The 17,617-nt window shown below is 35.8% G+C and overlaps 1 protein-coding gene across 5 annotated transcripts in view; it reads left to right on the plus strand.

Annotated features, from left to right (window-relative positions):
* SNX13 (sorting nexin 13) overlaps window positions 1-17,617 on the plus strand; it is a 135,397-nt gene that overhangs the window by 66,907 nt on the left and 50,873 nt on the right. For all 5 annotated transcript variants that reach the window (XM_032287047.1, XM_032287045.1, XM_032287046.1 and 2 more), the window contains 3 exons: window positions 5,419-5,502; window positions 14,526-14,664; window positions 15,056-15,144. In XM_032287047.1, coding sequence (XP_032142938.1) covers window positions 5,419-5,502; window positions 14,526-14,664; window positions 15,056-15,144 — 312 coding nt within the window. The remainder of the gene's footprint in view (window positions 1-5,418; window positions 5,503-14,525; window positions 14,665-15,055; window positions 15,145-17,617) is intronic.

Consider the following 17,617-nt stretch of genomic DNA (forward strand, 5'->3'; position numbering starts at 1 on the left):
AGAGCCCCGAGCCCCGGACGGGGGGTGGGGGGAGCCGAGAAAACGCCCCTGCACCCCCACCCGGGGAAAAAAAAATAAACACCCTCTAAAAAAAAAAAAAAAAAAAAAAAAAGAGCTTTTCTTTATGTAGATTTTCTTTAAAACTATTTACATATAAGTGAAAAGAAATTTTTAAAACATGAAAATATACAAGCATATACTTTATTAAACTGATAGATCAATGCCATCATCATAGCATTATATCCCTTTTGTAAAGGTCACTGTATGCATGTGAGAGAGCGAGTGAAAAGTTAAATAATGTCTTAGCATTATTATGAAAATAGTGTTGAAAGGGTCAAAGGGAACCTGAAATGCAAGCTTCTGGGGGAACCTTAGGTTCTTGGAAGTCTCCCCCTAATCCTCCACAAGTCTCTGGTCGATAGTTAGGTGCTTGGGTTTTTGCTTATGACAAAAGTATGTTTTAAATTTTCTTATATCCTAGCATTATCTAAATTAGGTTAGATAAAAATAACATTTTTGGACAGAAACTTTAAAAACTGTGCAGTTAAGATTATAGTTTTTGTAATTGAAAAATTAATGTCAGATGAGAATAGTAGTCTTAGATTCCTTATTCCCTGAGTATAAACTTTTAGAGCAAAACTCTGTGTGTAAATATAAAGGAATAACATTTGGCTTTGGCTGCTGGTAATGATTTAGAAATGCTAGCTACATAAGACCATATCCTGGTAAAATGGGTAACATGAAAGTTTTCAATTTTCCTAAAAACAAAAGCTTATGATCTCTTTAGTCTGTCCTGCAAAATAGATAACAATTCCTGAGAAATGCTTTTATTCTTGGGTGGTATTGTTTATAAGCAATACCATGCAATTTCCTAACATCTGCCTAGCTTGAGTTCAATGTACTTCTCAGGTATATTAGTGGTAACTTAGGTGAAGTAGTAGAAAGTGCTTAGTTTTATGAGAGGAGCCTGGTAGATTAACCATATATTGTTAAGGCCAATTATTTGGGCTAGTTATTATCAAGGGTGGTAAGTACCCATCATGTCTATCACTAGATTCATATCTGCCACTGAAGGAAGATACTACTAATCAGGTATAGCTCTTGTTCATGCAGAGTATCCATTTGGTGTAATCTGTTTACGTAATACTCCAGCTGGCTACTGTGACATGGGATCACAGCATTATTTCATGTCTTGCCATCTTTTCGTTCTTGAAACTCTATTTTCTCTTTTCTTTAATGTCACTGGTCTCATTTTTAGTCACGTTTGTTCTCCTTTTTAGTCACATTTATACTCCTTAACTTCTCTTCTGCTTAAATTTTAAATATTCAAGGTCTTAAGTCCCAGGACTTTGTCTTGCTCATCCATTCCTGTGGCCATAAACAGCTTCCAAATGCTAACGAGTTTCAGATTTGTAGCTTTACTTCAGATTTACCTTCTGAGCTCCAGGGAACTCTGAGCTGCCTTCTTGAAATCACTGCTTGTGATTTCAAGGGACTCACAGCTTTTTAAAACTTAAGTATCCAAAGTGGAAGTCTTCCTCCATATCCTGTCTACATTTTAGTCTTCATCCTAGTAAGTGGTATGATCATCTAGTAAATTTTTGAAATCTCAAGTTCTTCAAGAGGCTTACCGGGGTCACATGTGGCCTTATTTACCTCTCTAGCCTTCATGCCAAGCAATGTCAAGGAAAACCAGAGCTGGACAGTAAAGTGTAAAAAAAACAGACTATCTAGCAACTGTTGCAGTAGGGGAAATGTGACCTCAGTATAGAACCAAACTCAATTCTGAGTACAAAAACAAGTTGGGATTTATAGCTCAGGAGTAGGCTGGAGATCAGTGGATGGAAAATTACTAAGATGAAACATCAGGTGTAAGGGGGAATTCTGGTTAAACAGACTTAATAGAGTTCTTGTTGAAAGCAGGCTGGGATGTTCAGACACAAAGGATGGGGACTGAGGAATTTGATCATTTATAGCGAGTGAGAGAGTTCTGCTTAACCCACTGGATAGAGTTCTTGCTAAAAGTGTGATGAATAAATGAACAGACATGGAAACCCAAAGGTTAAGGCGTAAATGGTTAGAGGATTCAGAGGAGCCTATGTTTGGTCAAGGATACTCCAGCCACACTGGCATTTCCCCCCCCAAGTGCCATTTTCCTCCCTACTTGTCTAATGTGCTTTTTTTCCTCTATTAAGAATGATTCGTCTTACTCTATCAGCTAAATTGTATTCATTCTTCATGTCTCACTTCATGTTACTTCCTTAGGGATGGCCTCCCTGACCACCCAATCTAAAGCCCCTTTATAATTCCCTGTTATTATAGATAGTATCCACTTGTTTTCCTTCATAGCGTTTACCATATTTTAAGATGGTAATTTGGTTGTTGTGTTTCTTATTCGATACCTCTTTCTCCAAGATTAATTGTAAGTCTAATGAGGACAGATACTATATCTGTATTTATCATAATTATATACTTAGTGCTTAACATAATACCTGGCACACTGCAGGTGTTCAGTCAGTCAGTTTTAATGCAAAAGGAAATCCATTTACCCTCTTCCTGGCTGTGGTGCACATGCCACTATAGCTTTTTTTTTTTTTTTTTTTTTTTTTTTTTTTTTTTGAAACTGAGTTTCGCTCCTGTTGCCCAGGCTGGAGTGCAATGGCATGATCTTGGCTCACCGCAAGCTCTGCCTCCCGGGTTCAAGTGATTCTTCTGCCTCAGCCTCCCGAGTAGCTGGGATTACAGGCATGCACCACCACGCTGGGTTAATTTTTTATTTTTAGTAGAGATGGGGTTTCTCCATATTGGTCAGGCTGATCTCAACTCCTGACTTCAGGTGATCTGCCCGCCTCGGCCTCCAAAAGTGCTGGGATTACAGGCGTGAGTCACTGCGCCCTGCCTTACTGCAGCTTCTTGAGGATTAAGTTGACTCCTAAGAGCCATGAATGAAAATCTGCCTTATTACATGAGGTTATTAAAATAAGTAGGATTTTAATAAGCACATATTTCTTTTAATATATTCCTCTTTTTGGCCAATATTTCATTTCATTTTGATTGAATCTAATTGAGTGAGGATAATTGCAGACCATGCATTCAGCAAGTCAGTTTTTTTTTTTCCTTTAGCTCTTTCTTTGTTTTGTCAGTTATTCTAAGATTCCTCAAAAGGTACTTTTGTTTCGATTAAATAACAAATGAAAAAGTTTTCATTTTCTTTGTATGGATACTTTGTATAGATTGTGTAAGCCACAGTCCTTGACATAATTGCTATTTATTGCGTCTACTTTCTTGCCATTACTGTGTTTTATTCCTTTAAAGATATGGCTTCAATGACTTTGTATCTTTTAGGCCAGATGTTTGATAGAGGGTATTGTCTTCTAAAAGTTGAGAGCTTAAAGTAGTAATTATGTGGAAGTGACAACTTTCTTGGAATATGTAGAGCTGTCACTAGGAGATTGAGTCATATAATTAGCCCTAGACTAACCAAACCCTTTAATGCAGCAGCTTAGAAGTTTTGTAATACGAATCAACTAATTGCACCAACTAATAAGAAACACAAAATTTAATCAAAAATTTTCCCCAGATGTTTTTTCTTCTTTGGAAAAGAAACAGTGGAAAAAGTGTGTTTTTGTGTGTGTGTGTGTGTGTGTGTGTGTGTGTGTGTGTGTGTGTGTGAATTTTCTCCTAACAGTGTGCATTTTAAAATTTGAACACATGGCCAAAGACTTAATTTGAATGAAGGAATTACATACATAAATACAGTTTTAAAGAAGTTAAAGACTAAAAGTAATCTTGAGTGAAGCCATTTTTTGTCATTTGGGACTGTAAAGTGTCTGCAAAGACATTTCAAAAAATTACTGGTGCCCTATTCGTGCTTTTTGGAAATAGTGATTCATCATGGGGGTAATCGTTGGCAGGCTTGTACAGCTTACAGAAGAGACTTGTACAGCTTACTGAAAATAAAGACCACCTTCTATGAACTTACACCAGAAAATGGCTCAAATAAATTAGAGATCTGGGAAGAAAAAAATAAATTGATCCTTTACTTAGAAAAATGAAATATCCGGTTAAGCTTGTTATTTAACCTCCCAGTGTTCTTTAAGAAATTCGATTTGATAAATTTATATGTTCCTGGCACTAAAGAATAAAGGGTAACTCCAGATATAAACACTGTATTTATAGAAACAGTACTAGATTCTTTGTTTGTTTGTTTTCTATTTATTTATCGAATGTCTGCTGTGTTTAAAACGGTGACCTTGAGAAGATGGGATGAGGAAGGTAAATATTTTTGAGGATAAATAATTCAATAGATAAGTTGACCAATTCCACTCATATAAAGGGTTCTAAAATACTTGCAGTCTATTAGAAAAATATAAGACAGCTGGGTGCAGTGGCTCACGCCTGAAATCTGAGGACTTTGGGGGGCTGAGGCAGGCGGATCACAAGATCAGGAGTTCGAGACTACCCTGACCAACATGGGGAAACCCCATCCCTACTGAAAATACAAAAATTAGCTGGGTATGGTGGTGCGTGCCTGTAATCCCAGCTACTCAGGAGGCTGAGGCAGGAGAATCACTTGAACCTGGGAGGCAGAGGTTGCAGTGAGCCAAGATCACACCACTAAACTCCAGCCTGGGCGACAGAGTGAGACTCTGTCTCAAAAAAGAAAAATATAAGACATGTAATTACAGAGCAAATATCAAGTGGTAAATGTTGTAGATACAGGGCATGAGTATTTCAAGCATGTTTCTGTTGGAATGATCAAGATTTATTTAATAGGATCATTGATTCTGTAGTCAGTTTTAAAGGAAGGGCAGAATATTAATACATAGGAGCATAAACAACTGTGAAGAATGAGAAGGTATATTCTAGAGCATGTTGAGTCAATTAACATATCTATTATTTTAAAAATGTTTATTAGGAAAGTATTCAAACACAGAACAGCATAGAGAATAATACAGTAGACATTTATGTTACAACCACTTAGATTTAACCAGTGTTGATAATGTACTGTAGTTTCTCTCTTTCTTTGCTTGAGGTAACAAATGTAAAATCAGTATGTATCATTTCCTTTTCTGTTTCTATAATTTTAATAAAGATAAGTGAATGCATAAACATTTTTAGTCTCATATTTTGTCTTTTTAAAATTGACATCAATGCTAACATACTAGAGCTATTGTCATGCTTTATTTCACTCCACAGTTGTTACTGTGGAGATGTGTCCAAGTTGATATAGGTAACTTTATCTCATTTATCTAGAATAATGCATAGTGGTTCATTTTTTTTTTTTAAGTAAGATTGTGTTGGTTATCAAGTTTCGCTTTCACATATATCATACTTAAGTAACAGCATTGTGTTAGAATATTTATATTGTGCTATTGATTTGAGAAATGCATTAAATTTTTTAATTTTTTTTTTTAGGAAATCCTTGCACGAGGAATTCTTCTTCCATTAATAAATCAACTCAGTGATCCTGATTATATTAATCAGTATGTCATATGGATGGTAAGTGCATTTTAAAATTACAACTCTGTTTTAGAAATATATATATATATATTTGTGGTTTTTTTTGAGATGGAGTCTCACTCTGTTACCCAGGCTGGAGTGCAGTGGTACAATCTTGGCTCACTGCAGCCTCTACCCACCAGGTTCAAGCAGTTCTCCTGCCTCAGCCTCCGAGCAGCTGGGATTACCGGCACCTGCCACTGCACCTGGCCAAGTTTTGTATTTTTAGTACAGGTGGGGTTTCACCATCTTGGCCAGGCTGGTCGTCAACTCCTGACCTCATGATCCACACACCTCAGCCTCCCAAAGTGTTGAGATTACAGGCATGAGCCACCATGCCTGGCCAGAAATAATTTTTTGAATGTAAAAGTACAGTTTGGAGATAAGATGTTTAAGCAATAATTCATAAAAGAAATTAAGCAAAAATGTTTCTGAAGTAATTTCTTCATTTCCAGTGTTTTTATTTGCCTATATTTTGAATGTATTGGCCAAATTCTCTTTAAGAATTTTGTTGATTGTCTTCTTTGCAGTTATGGTGCTACTACTATTTCTTTAAAAAAATATATTTTAATACCTGTATGTATAAATGATGAGTATTTTTAATGGCTACTATTTCATTTTAAGTACAGCTTGGGATTTGAACTACTTGACATTTAACTGACATTTTATACTGTATAATGGGGAATATATGGAGGACAAAACAGTAGAATGAAAATCAGAGAATCTGTGTTTTAGATGTTTCTGTAAGTTGCTTAGTGTCTGTAGTAGTTAACAGTTTTCTCCTGTCAGACGTATCAAAGAATTAATGATTACTAAGTTCACAAGCCCTATTTTTTTTCTTTATAGCATATGCTTCTCTTTAATAAACTAATGGTCAAGGAAGAGTTGTAAATGGGCTGCCTGCTGGGAATTCTTTGATATCTACTTCTAGATCTTTATTTTCTTAAATATGGGATTTCTTCTCTACTTTTGTCTTCCTTTAACTCTTTCTAGCTTTCTTAAGTAAGAATTACTTGTTCTTTGATTTATTTCCCTTAGGCATTGTCAGACTTGGCATTGTTTTATATTTTTACTTTATTTTTATTTATTTATTTTTGAGATGAAATCTCACTCTTTCACCCAGGCCAGAATGCAGTGGTGCAGTCTTGGCTCACTGCAGCCTCTGCCTCCCTGGCTCAAGTGATCCTCCCTCTTCAACCTCCCGAGTAGCTGGGACCACAGGCATGTACCACCGCATCCGGCTAATTTTTTTGTACTCTTGGTAGAGACAGGGTTTTGCTGTGTAGTCCTGACTGGTCATGAACTCCTAGCTCAAGTAGTCAACCTGCCTTGGCCTCCTGAAGAGCTGAGATTACATACAGGTGTGAGCCATTGTGCCTGGCTGCCCTTGTTTTATTATTGTCGTTGTTGCAGAGTTTACCCATTGACCAGACTGTGGACCTGCAGACAAAAATTGAGTTATTAATTATGCATTCCTAGAGCCTTTCCTGGAGACCATGGAACTTGATTCTTCTTTTTCTTTGTGAACTTTATAAGAGTTTGTATTAGGCACTATAAGAGCTTTAAAAATATGCATATGTGCACAATTAAAAATACTAAAAAATGAGTCTCCTTTGGCTAGGAATTCAGCTCTAAGAAGTTATTCTAAAGTGATAAAAAGCAAATTTGTGACTATATTTTTTAAAATTTTAACAAGTTTTTAATTTTTAAAAATTATGGATACATAAGTTGTAAATATTTATAGGTATGTGATACTTTGATATAAGTGTACAATTTGTAATGTTCAAATCAGGATAATTTGCGTATCCATCACATTTAGCACTTAGCACTTCTTTGCTTAGGAACATTCCAATCCACTCCTTTAGCTGTTTTGAAATGTGCAATAAAGTATTGTTAACTGTAGCCACCCTGTCATGCTACTGAATGGTAGATCTTATTCTTTCTGTGTTTTGTACCTATTAATCATTCTTTATTTCCCTTCCCACCCTCTGATAAAGAAACATTTGACACTCTGTCTCCATGAGTTCAGTCTTTGTTTTGTTTTTAGTTCCCACATGTTTGGCCTACTGTGCATGGTTAATTCAACTTAACATAATATCCCCCAGTCAATATTTGATTATTTTTCTTTTTTTTTTTTTTTTTTTTTTGGCTGAATAATAATCTGTTTTGTGTATCTACCTTGTTTTCTTTATCCATTTCTTTACATACTTGACAGCATTTGTTATTGCTTCTCTTTTGGATAAAAGCCATTTTAACTGGAGTGAAATAAAATGTCATTGTAGTTTTAACTTATATTTCTATGATGATAAGTGCTGTTGAGCATTTTTAAATAACCTGTTTGCCATTTATATGTTGTCTTTTGAGAAATGTCTATTCAGATTTTTGCCCATTTTTAATGGGATTTTGTTTTTCCTATTGAGTTGTTTGAGCGCCTCATATATTCTGGTTATTATTTCTTTGTCAGATGGGTAGCTTGCAAATATTTTCTCCTATTCTGTGGATTGTGTCTTCACTTTGTTGATCATTTCCTTTGCTGTGGAGAGGCCTTTTAGCTTGATGTGATCCCATTTGTACATTATTGCTTTGGTTCCCTATGCTTTTGAGGTCTGATGTAAGAAATTTTTGCCCAGACCAATGTCATGAATTGTTTCGCTGCTGTTTTCTTCTAGGAGTTTTATAGTTTCACATTTTAGAGTAAAGTCTTTAATCCATTTTATTTGGTTTTCTTATATGCTGAGAGATAGGGGTCTAGTTTCATTCTTCTGCATATGGATATCCAGTTTTCTCAGCACCATTTATTAAAGTGGCTGTCTCCCCCCAACCCCAGTTTGTGTGTTTTGACACATTTGTGAAAAATAAATTTACCTTAAATATGTGGCTTTATTTCTGTCTTCTCTCTTCTGTGCCATTAGTTTGTCTTTTTTATGCCAGTACTCTCTGTTATGGTAACTGTAACTCTGTAGTATAATTCAAAGTCAGATAATGTGATGTCTTCAGCTTTTTTCTTTTTTGCTTAGGATTGCTTTGGCTATCCTGGGTCTTTTGTGGTTCCACACATAAATACATTTTGGGATTATTTTTTCTATTTCTGTGAAGAAAGTTATTGGTATTTTGATATGTAGGTTGCTTTGAATTTGCAGATCACTTTTTGTAATATGGACATTTTAGCAATATTAATTCTTCCAGTCCATGAACATGGAGCATCTTCTCATTTTTTGTGTCGTCTTCAATTTCTTTTATCAGTGTTTTACAGTTTTCCTTGTAGACATCTTTTACTTCATTGGTTAAGTTTATTCTTAGGTATTTTGTTTTTTCTGGTTAAGTTTATTCTTAGGTATTTTGTTTTTTCTATTTGTAGCTATTTTAAATGAGATTACTTTCTTGTTTCCTTTTTCAAATTATTCACTGTTGTCTTGTAGAAATGCTATTGATTTTTGTATATTGGTTTTGTATCTTGCAGCTTTACTAAATTTATCAGTTATTGTTTGTTGACTTGTCTTTTAGTCATCTTACTAAAGATATGAGTGGTCTGTATACCACAATTACAGTGTTATTCTGTATTTGTCTGTGTACTTAGTATTATCAATGAGTTTTATATCTTCAGATGATTTCTTACTGCTCATTAACATGCTTTTCTCTCAGATTGAAAAACTCCCTTTAGTATTTCTAGTAAAACTGGTCTGCTATTGGTGAAATCCCTTAGCTTTTATTTGTCTGGCCAAGGCTTTATTTCTCCTTCAGAGTTGACAAATAAATTTGGAGGATATGATATTTTAGGTTGGAAGACATTTTTTTCCTTTAGCACTTAGAATATATAGAATGATCCTACTCCTTCCTGGCCTGTAAGGTTTATGCTTAGATGTTTGCTGCCAGATGTATCAGAGCTCCTCTATATGTTATTTGCTGCTGCTGTTTCTTTTCTTTTTTTTTTTTTTTTTGCAGAGTTTAGGATTCTTTATTTATCCTTGACCTTTGAGAGTTTAATTCTTACATGCTTTTGGTGATCTCATTTCAATTTTCTTGGTGTTTTTTGACCTTCTTGTACTTGGATATTCATATCTTTTTCTGGGTTTGAAATGTTCTTTGCTATTATTTCTTTGAATAAACTTTTTAACCTGATCTCTTTTTTTACATCCTCATTAAGGTCAATAAATCATAGATTTGCCCTTATGACACGCTGTTTTCTAGATCTCATGGGTATGCTTAATTTTTTTTCAGATTCTTTTTTCTCTGTGTACTTTTGTATAGCCTGTCTTAGCTTAGTTCTTCCTTCTGTTGGACCAATTCTGCTGTTAAGACACTCTGATGAATTTTTTGGTTTGTCAGTTGAATTTTTCAGTTCTAGAGTTTGTTTGATTTTCCCTTATTATTTCAGTCTCTGTTAAATTTCTCAATAGAATTCTGAATTCCTTCTCTGTGTTATCTTGAAGTTCTTCGAGCTTCCTCAAAACAGCTCTTTTGTATTTCTTGTCTAAAAGGTCATATATCTCCTTTACTTCTAGAGTGGTCACTGGTGTCTTATTTAGTTTCTTGAGATCATGTTTTCCTGGATGTTCTTGGTGCTTGTGCTTGTGGATGTTCATCAGTGTCTGGACATTGAAGAGTTAAGTTTTTATTTTAATCTTCTCAATTCAGGCTTATTTGTACCATCGTTCTTGAGAGGGCTTTTCATGAAGTCAAAGGGGATTGAAAGTTATAACCTAAGCCTGTGGTCACTATGGCTATTTCAGCAGTAGTGTGATCCCTAAGCCCAGGAATACTGTGACTCTTGGAGACTGTTACTTCCACCTTTTGGCTTCTGTGAATACTACAATCATGATTACACAAATATCCCTTTATGATCCTGTTTTCAATTCTTTTGTGCACTATTGGTGGAGTGTAAAATGGTGTAGATACTTTGGAATACAGTTTGGGGGTTCTTCTGAAAATTGTTACTGTATGACCTGGCAATCTCACGACTAGGTCTGTATCCAAAAGAATTGTGTGATCTTTTATCCTTTACCACTAATACTTTCTCCGTATCACTCATAAGTGTTTTTCACATTTATCATTCATCTGTTCACTGGAGCAGCACTGTTAATTTCCCTGAAGAACTTTTTCTGTTTTTGTTTTTGTTTTTTTCATTCTCTTATTGGATAATTGTTTAGTGCAGGAGACCAAGCTTTCAGTCTGTCTTGGCTTTTGACACATTTTCTTGGCTAAGCTTATTCAGTTGTAGCTTTTGATTGAAAGTGAAAGACATGTGGCTCTTCCTTTGGCTTGAACACTTAGAATCCATTGCAGGTCTATTCATTGGTCTAATTTCAATATTGTTTTGTCTCAGTTAATAGGGAGGATCTACCTGAGGGAGAGAGACAGGAATGGTCAGTTGTCGAAACAGTCAGAATACACAAAACAATTTATCAATTAATTTTGTCATCTTAAATGAGTATGGTTTGTAGTGTACTAAAACAATAATAATATCTATGATCAGTGATCACCATAGTAGATATAATAGTAATGAAATAGTCTGAAATATTCTGAAAATTGCTAAAATGTCAATATGCACATGACATGAGTATATGTTGGAAGAATTATGCTGATAAGGGTTTCTGGACACAGAGTTGCCACAAACCTTCAGTTTGTTAAAAAACACAGTGTGAAGTATCACAATAAAGCACAGTGGAATTGAAACAAGGTATTCCTGTATTCTATTTATTTTAATGACTTTCCAGCAATTCCTTATTACTGTTCCTATTATTTTAGTGGTTGCTCTAGGAATTAGTGTCCTCTTTAAGCTGTCATCATATGCCTAGAGGCAGTATTTTATCACCTCACATGAAATACAAAAAACCTAGCTATAGCATAATTTTAATTAACCCCCATCCTTTGTTCTTTTTCATGGCATATTTTACACCTACATGCATAATTTATTCCACAATGCTGTATTAATTTTTGCATTAAACACCTTTTTTTAAAGAAATAAAGAATAGAAAAAAAAACTTTTACACCCATACATTTATTCAGTATTTTCAGTATTCTTCATTATTTTTTGTTGGTACAAATTTTAGTTTTGTTGTCATTTTTCTTGATTTGAAGAATTTTCTTTAGGATTCTGTGTATTGCCAATTTTCTTGTGACAGATTCTCTGAGCTTTCTATTCTCTGAAAATATTTTTATTTACTGCAAAGTTTGGGGGATATTTCATTGATGTAGAATTGCTGTAGACTTTTTTTTTTTCAGTACTTTAAAAATTGTTTTATTTTCCTCTTGCCTTTATTATTTCTAATTAGAAGTCAATTTTCACTGTATAATTTATCCCCTCCATGTAATGCATCTTTTTACATAATCCTATACTTTTACAGTATTCAATTGTCTGGCTTTTTGTTGAAAATAGATAACATCCTAAGTTGATTACCTTTTCACAGCCCACTCTTCCTGCTTTGCTTAGTTTAAATTTTATTTACAGTTAGCTATTAATCCCTCCACAACATCCTGTGCTTCCTTACCTCTTTCACTTTATTAGCTTGTTGATACCACAGCACTGGTTAAATCCAACAAAGCTGCCTACTCCATTCCTGTTTTTAAGCAGGTGAATGTGGCTGATGAAAAAGGAGAAACCTACACTAATCTCATTTGAAATTCATGAGCACTAATCTCATTTGTGCCTTTACTCATGCCTTGAAATCATTAAATTTTTCCTGTTCTGTTACGTTCCCTACCCTGACGAACTCTTTTATACTTCCTTAACATTCAATTAACATACATTTTTTTCCACATCTTTTCTCTTAGCTCATGACCTTAGTACTCCACTGGAAAAATTAAGAGAATCAAAAGAGATGTTTCGTAATGTCCTATTGTCACATACATTCATATCTTGTATCTATGCATGTGTATTTTACATTTTCTTCTGTTACTGTGGATAAAATATCCATGTATGTAGCTAAAGCAACTCCTTTACTTGCACACTGTAACCAACTGTTTCTAGACAATTTCCTTTTATTGCTTTGACAATTTTATACTCTCTCTCTTTATAATCAAATTTTCACTATATGATCATTCTTATTATCATACACCTTTATCATTATCTCTCTCATCTTAAAAAGATGAAACAAGTCATTAATCTTGCATTCCATTTTAGGCAGCTCTCTTTTCTCCTCTTACTTCTTTACAACATAACTGTTTTTTTTTTTTTTTTTTTTTTACTGTCGGCTGTCTACATTTTCTCTTTTTCTTTCTTGAACTCCTCCAATAAACTTTTCTGTGTCAAAGAGAATAATCCTGATTGTTATGGTCAGTTCTTAGATTCTTTATTTTTGTTTTGTACCTATATGAAATGCTTGACACAGTTTATCCTTTCCTTTTCCTCTTCTTTTTTCTTTTCGACTAAGTCTCACTCTAGCACCAAAGCTGGAGTGCAGTGGCACCATCTCAGCTCATTGCAACATCTGCCTCCTGGGCTCAAGCAATTATCCCGCCTCAGCCTTCCCAGTAGCTGGGATTCCAGGCACCTGCCACGATGCACAGCTAAATTTTGTATTTTTAGTAGAGACGGGGTTTCACTGTATTGGCCAGGCTGGTCTCTAACTCCTGACTTGAGGCAATCCTCCTGCCTTGGCCTCCCCAAATCCTGGGATTACTGCACCACACCCAGCCTTCATTTTCTTTCTTAAAACCCTTCTTTACTTGGCTTGTTAGCACACCAAAGTTTGTTGTTGCTTTTTTTCCTACGTTTTTGGCCTTTCTCAGTCTTTTTGCTGTGTAAGTGTTCTGAGTATCTGTCCATAGATCTCTTCTCTTTTCATTCTCCATTTTCATGGTTTTAAGTGTCATCTTAAAAGTCACTCACATGTCAGTGACTTTGAAATGCATATTTTTGTATAGTCCTTCTTTCTGAACTCTTGTCCATTATATTCAAAAATTTACTAATGGCCATTTTTATATTTAATGGGATCTCACACTGGATTTTGCCTCCCCACTCCCCTGGCAAATGCGGCATCTCTTTATTTTTTCTCCATCTTGTTTAGTGGTAAATCCACTGTTGCACTTGTCAGGCTGACAATGTTGGTGTAGTTCTTTTTTTTTTTTGAGACAGAATCTTGCTGTGTCGTCAGGCGCCAGGCTGGAGTGCAGTGGCATGATCTTGGCTCACTGCAACCTCTGCCTCCTGGGTTCAAGCAATTCTCCTGCCTCAGCCTCCCGAGTAGCTGGGACTACAGGTGCGTGCACCGCGCCCAGCTAATTTTTGTATTTTTTTAGTAGAGACAGAGTCTCACCATGTTGGTCAGGATGGTCTCGATCTCTTGACCTCGTGATCCACCCGCCTCGGCCTCCCAAAGTGCTGGGATTACAGGCGTGAGCCACCACGCCCAGCCGTGTTAGTGTAATTCTATGTTCTCTATTTCATGGCCACATCTGATTTATCAGCAAATTCTTTTGGCATTGTCTTTACAAAACACTTTTAACCAGAAAACGCTTTATAAAACACTTTGTACCATACCACCACTGTCACCGCCCTGCTCCCTGAGTATGTTATCTTTCACTTGTATTATTAACTGGTCTTTTTTTCTGATTTTGTTCTGCCTTCATTCTATTTTTATACAGCAGCACAGTGATTGTGTTATATTTTAGGTTAGAGAGTGTTATACTTTTTTTTAAACCTTCTAGTATAACTTCTGATTTTCTTCAGTGTGAAAGCTAAAACGTTTATACTGTAACAGAAGATTTGCCCTCCATTGCTGCTGACCGTATCTTCTGCTCAGCTGGTCTTTGGTTTAGTAGTCATCATGGGTTTCTTGCTATCGTCAGATATGGTGAGCATGTTCCTATTCCTGTACTTTCAAGCATGCTGTATAATACTTACTTTATTTTGTTTGCAGTCTAAAACCCATTGGAATATAGGAACCCAAATACAGAGCTTTTTTCTTTTTGTTGTAAGCACTGACTATGTAGCAAATTGTCCTGGCACATAGTAGGCACTTAAGATTCAGTTTTCCTTTTAATAAGTGAGTTCTCCATCCTTTTTTTGTTAAACTTGTTTTCAGATCCGTGATTCTAATTGCAACTATGAGGCCTTTATGAACATTATTAAATTGAGTGACAATATTGGAGAGCTAGAGGCAGTCAGAGATAAGGCAGCAGAAGAATTACAGTATCTTAGATCTCTAGATACAGCTGGTGATGGTAAGTAATGTATTTAATTTAACATATATTTTTTTGAAGGATTATTACATCTTCAGAACTTTGGTTAATTTACCTAAATGTCATTTTCTGCTATTGGTTGTTTTCATCTTAATTAAATCTTCCTTATTATGTTAACATGTGCTTAGAGTAAAAGCATTATTTTCAGAATGAGAGAATGTGATTACTGTGATTATCCCTAAAGTGAAGGTAATTGGCATGGTTCACTTTTAATTAAATAATTTCACTGTATAATTTCTGATGGTTTATTTTATTGAATAAAACAATTGCCTTATTTTTAACTGATTATTTTGTTAAATTACAGTAAGTGCATGTTTAAAGTATTCCAGAAATAATGTTACCACTTTCTAGTTCTTGATTTATTTGCTTTTAGATATCAACACTATCAAAAATCAAATAAATAGCTTACTGTTTGTAAAGAAAGTATGTGACTCAAGAATACAGCGATTGCAGTCAGGCAAAGTAAGTAAATTACTTTCGAATTAATGTTTAGTTATAAATACTTTATAGGGATTAAAATGCACAGTCAAGGACAAAAAGTAGGACATTTACCAGTGCAGCACTTTACAAGAGGCCTTTAGAAAGGGTTATCTCTTCTACAATGTGGTAGAGGTTAATTAAAATGCTGCCTGAAAAATGTTAAAGTAATTGGAGATTTTATTTTATTCCTTGATTTCTGTATTTACTTGTGTATCATTTGTTTATTCAGAATTTACATTTATTCAATTTTTTGAGTTGGGGACTTTATAGAACAGCCAAGTAGACCAACTCTTTTCATGGAGCTTACATTTTAGTTGCAGTGTCAGGAAATAAACTAATAAGCAAATTGATGCGTAATATCAGGTGGTGATACCTACTACAAAAAAAAAACAGTAATAAAGCAAAGAAGGATATAGAGAATGTCTTGGACTGGTTTAGATGGGTGCTGAGAAGTTTGATGACACTTAAACATAGGGAGACCTAATAACATGAGGCAGTTAGCTCTGTGATGTATTTTTGTTTGTCTTTGAAGTTTCTATCTTACAGGGAGTCATGAGAGCAAATTCAGGGGTCCTAAGGTAAGAATGTCTTTGGTGAGTTGGAGGAGGTCATTGTGAATTGTATAGGATGAATGAGCTGTTGTGCTAGGAATGAAGTTATAGAAGAAGGAGGGGGAGGTTATATCTTTTTATGGTCATCTGTGGTCTTACTGGCCATAGTAAGAGTTTTATTTTATTCTAATTGTGATGAAAATCAATTGGAGATTTGCCCTGGCAAGTGACATTACCTGACTTATTAGTTAAAATTTAAAATTATTACCTTTACTCTTTGTGAAGAACAGACACAATGGGTGAGATGATGGGGGTAAAAATGGAAACTGAGAGATTATTTTCAATACTCCTAATTTAAACTGGGTGAGAGATGTCTATGGAGGTTGTGAGAAGCTATTAGAGACTGGATATAGTGCTAATAGGATTTTCTTAATGGACTGAATATGGACTGAGAAAGAAAAAAAATAACTCAAAGATAATTTCAGGGTATTTTGATTTGAGCAATTGTATAAATAGTGGTGCTGTTTACTGAATTAGATAACACTGAGAAAGGAGAAGTTTGGAAAAGAGAATTGAATTTTGGATATTTTAATTTGAGATCCTTGTTTGACTTTCAAGTAGACAAGATAATTAGTAATCTTGATTTCTAAGGAAAAGTTAGTGATGGAGATAAATTTTGTAAATCCTCAGAATTATCAGATGTTTACTTAATGTTGAGAGAGACTGGATGGAGTTAAAAGAGTGTGTGTAAGTAGTAATGTACCAGTGACTTGGTCCTAGTACACTTCAGTGAATACAGTTAAGACAAAGTAAACAATCTAGCCAAAGAAACAGAGTAAATAGCCAGTGAGATTGGTGGGAAACCTGAGCATGTGCCCGACCCCTTCTTAGGACTTGTGATAGGGATGCCTCATTTACCCAGCCTGCCACTCTCAACTCTTTGTGAGGGGGAGCACGCAAGTGAATGAGTGGGAACTTGAGTGAATGAGTGCTGGAACCAGCCTGCCACTTAACCACTGGTGGGATCAAACTCCACTTGGACCCTCTACATTCCACCCCTCGAGGGAGGGAGAGCATAGGTGAGTGGCAGGAACGGGCCAGATGCTTTAGCACTGGCAGGAGCAAACACTGTTCATGCCACGTAGCAGTCCAGTCAGGGGTGTCTGTGACTCCCAAAGCCCCAGAGGATGTGTTACAGTGCTCTTTAGCTCCGCCATCTGTGAATGGCTTAAGGGTTAACAGCTCAGTGGGCCCTTTGCCTTTTTGCATGAGGCGGCTGCCCTCCACCGGTGAGGGCAAAGGGCCAGTGTGACAGCCTTTTGTGTCCATACTCATGGCTTCTGAGCTCTTATTCAGCATCCAGGAAAAATGAGGTAACATGAATGAATTGAAAGATTGTAAATCCAGGGGATTTTTATTGCCAATTAAAGTGGCTCTCAGTGGGAAGGGATGCTGAAAAGGGGAGTGGGCACATAGGTAATCTTCCCCTGAAGTCCGGCTGTCTCCACTCGGATTCTTCTCTGAAGTTACTGCCATCAGGCTATTACTCTGAAGTCAAGCCACTTCTCTCCAACATTCAGCCTTAGTCCTGGCTACTGGCTGAGTCTGGGGTTTTTATAGGCACAGGATGGGGTGGGGTAGGGCACGTGTGGTTTAGGCAAAGGCAACATTTGAGCGAGAAAACAGAGATATAAGTTCTCACTTAGGTCCACTGTCTCAGGGTTTTTGGCTTGAGGGTAGTGTTTCTCCAGGACCGCTCTTTTCTGCCTAGAATTTCTCTGCCCCTTGTCCCTGTCAATATCTCAAAAGCCAAGTGTAAAAAGTGTTTATAAAAGGAAAAGATGAGGCATATCAAAGAATAACATTGAGAAAGATGAGGACTGAGGATTTTCCATTGGACTTAC

This window comes from Sapajus apella, unplaced genomic scaffold (genome assembly GCF_009761245.1).
Source record: "Sapajus apella isolate SASKATOON/1434 unplaced genomic scaffold, GSC_monkey_1.0 scaffold19, whole genome shotgun sequence".
NCBI classification, from domain to species: domain Eukaryota; kingdom Metazoa; phylum Chordata; class Mammalia; order Primates; family Cebidae; genus Sapajus; species Sapajus apella.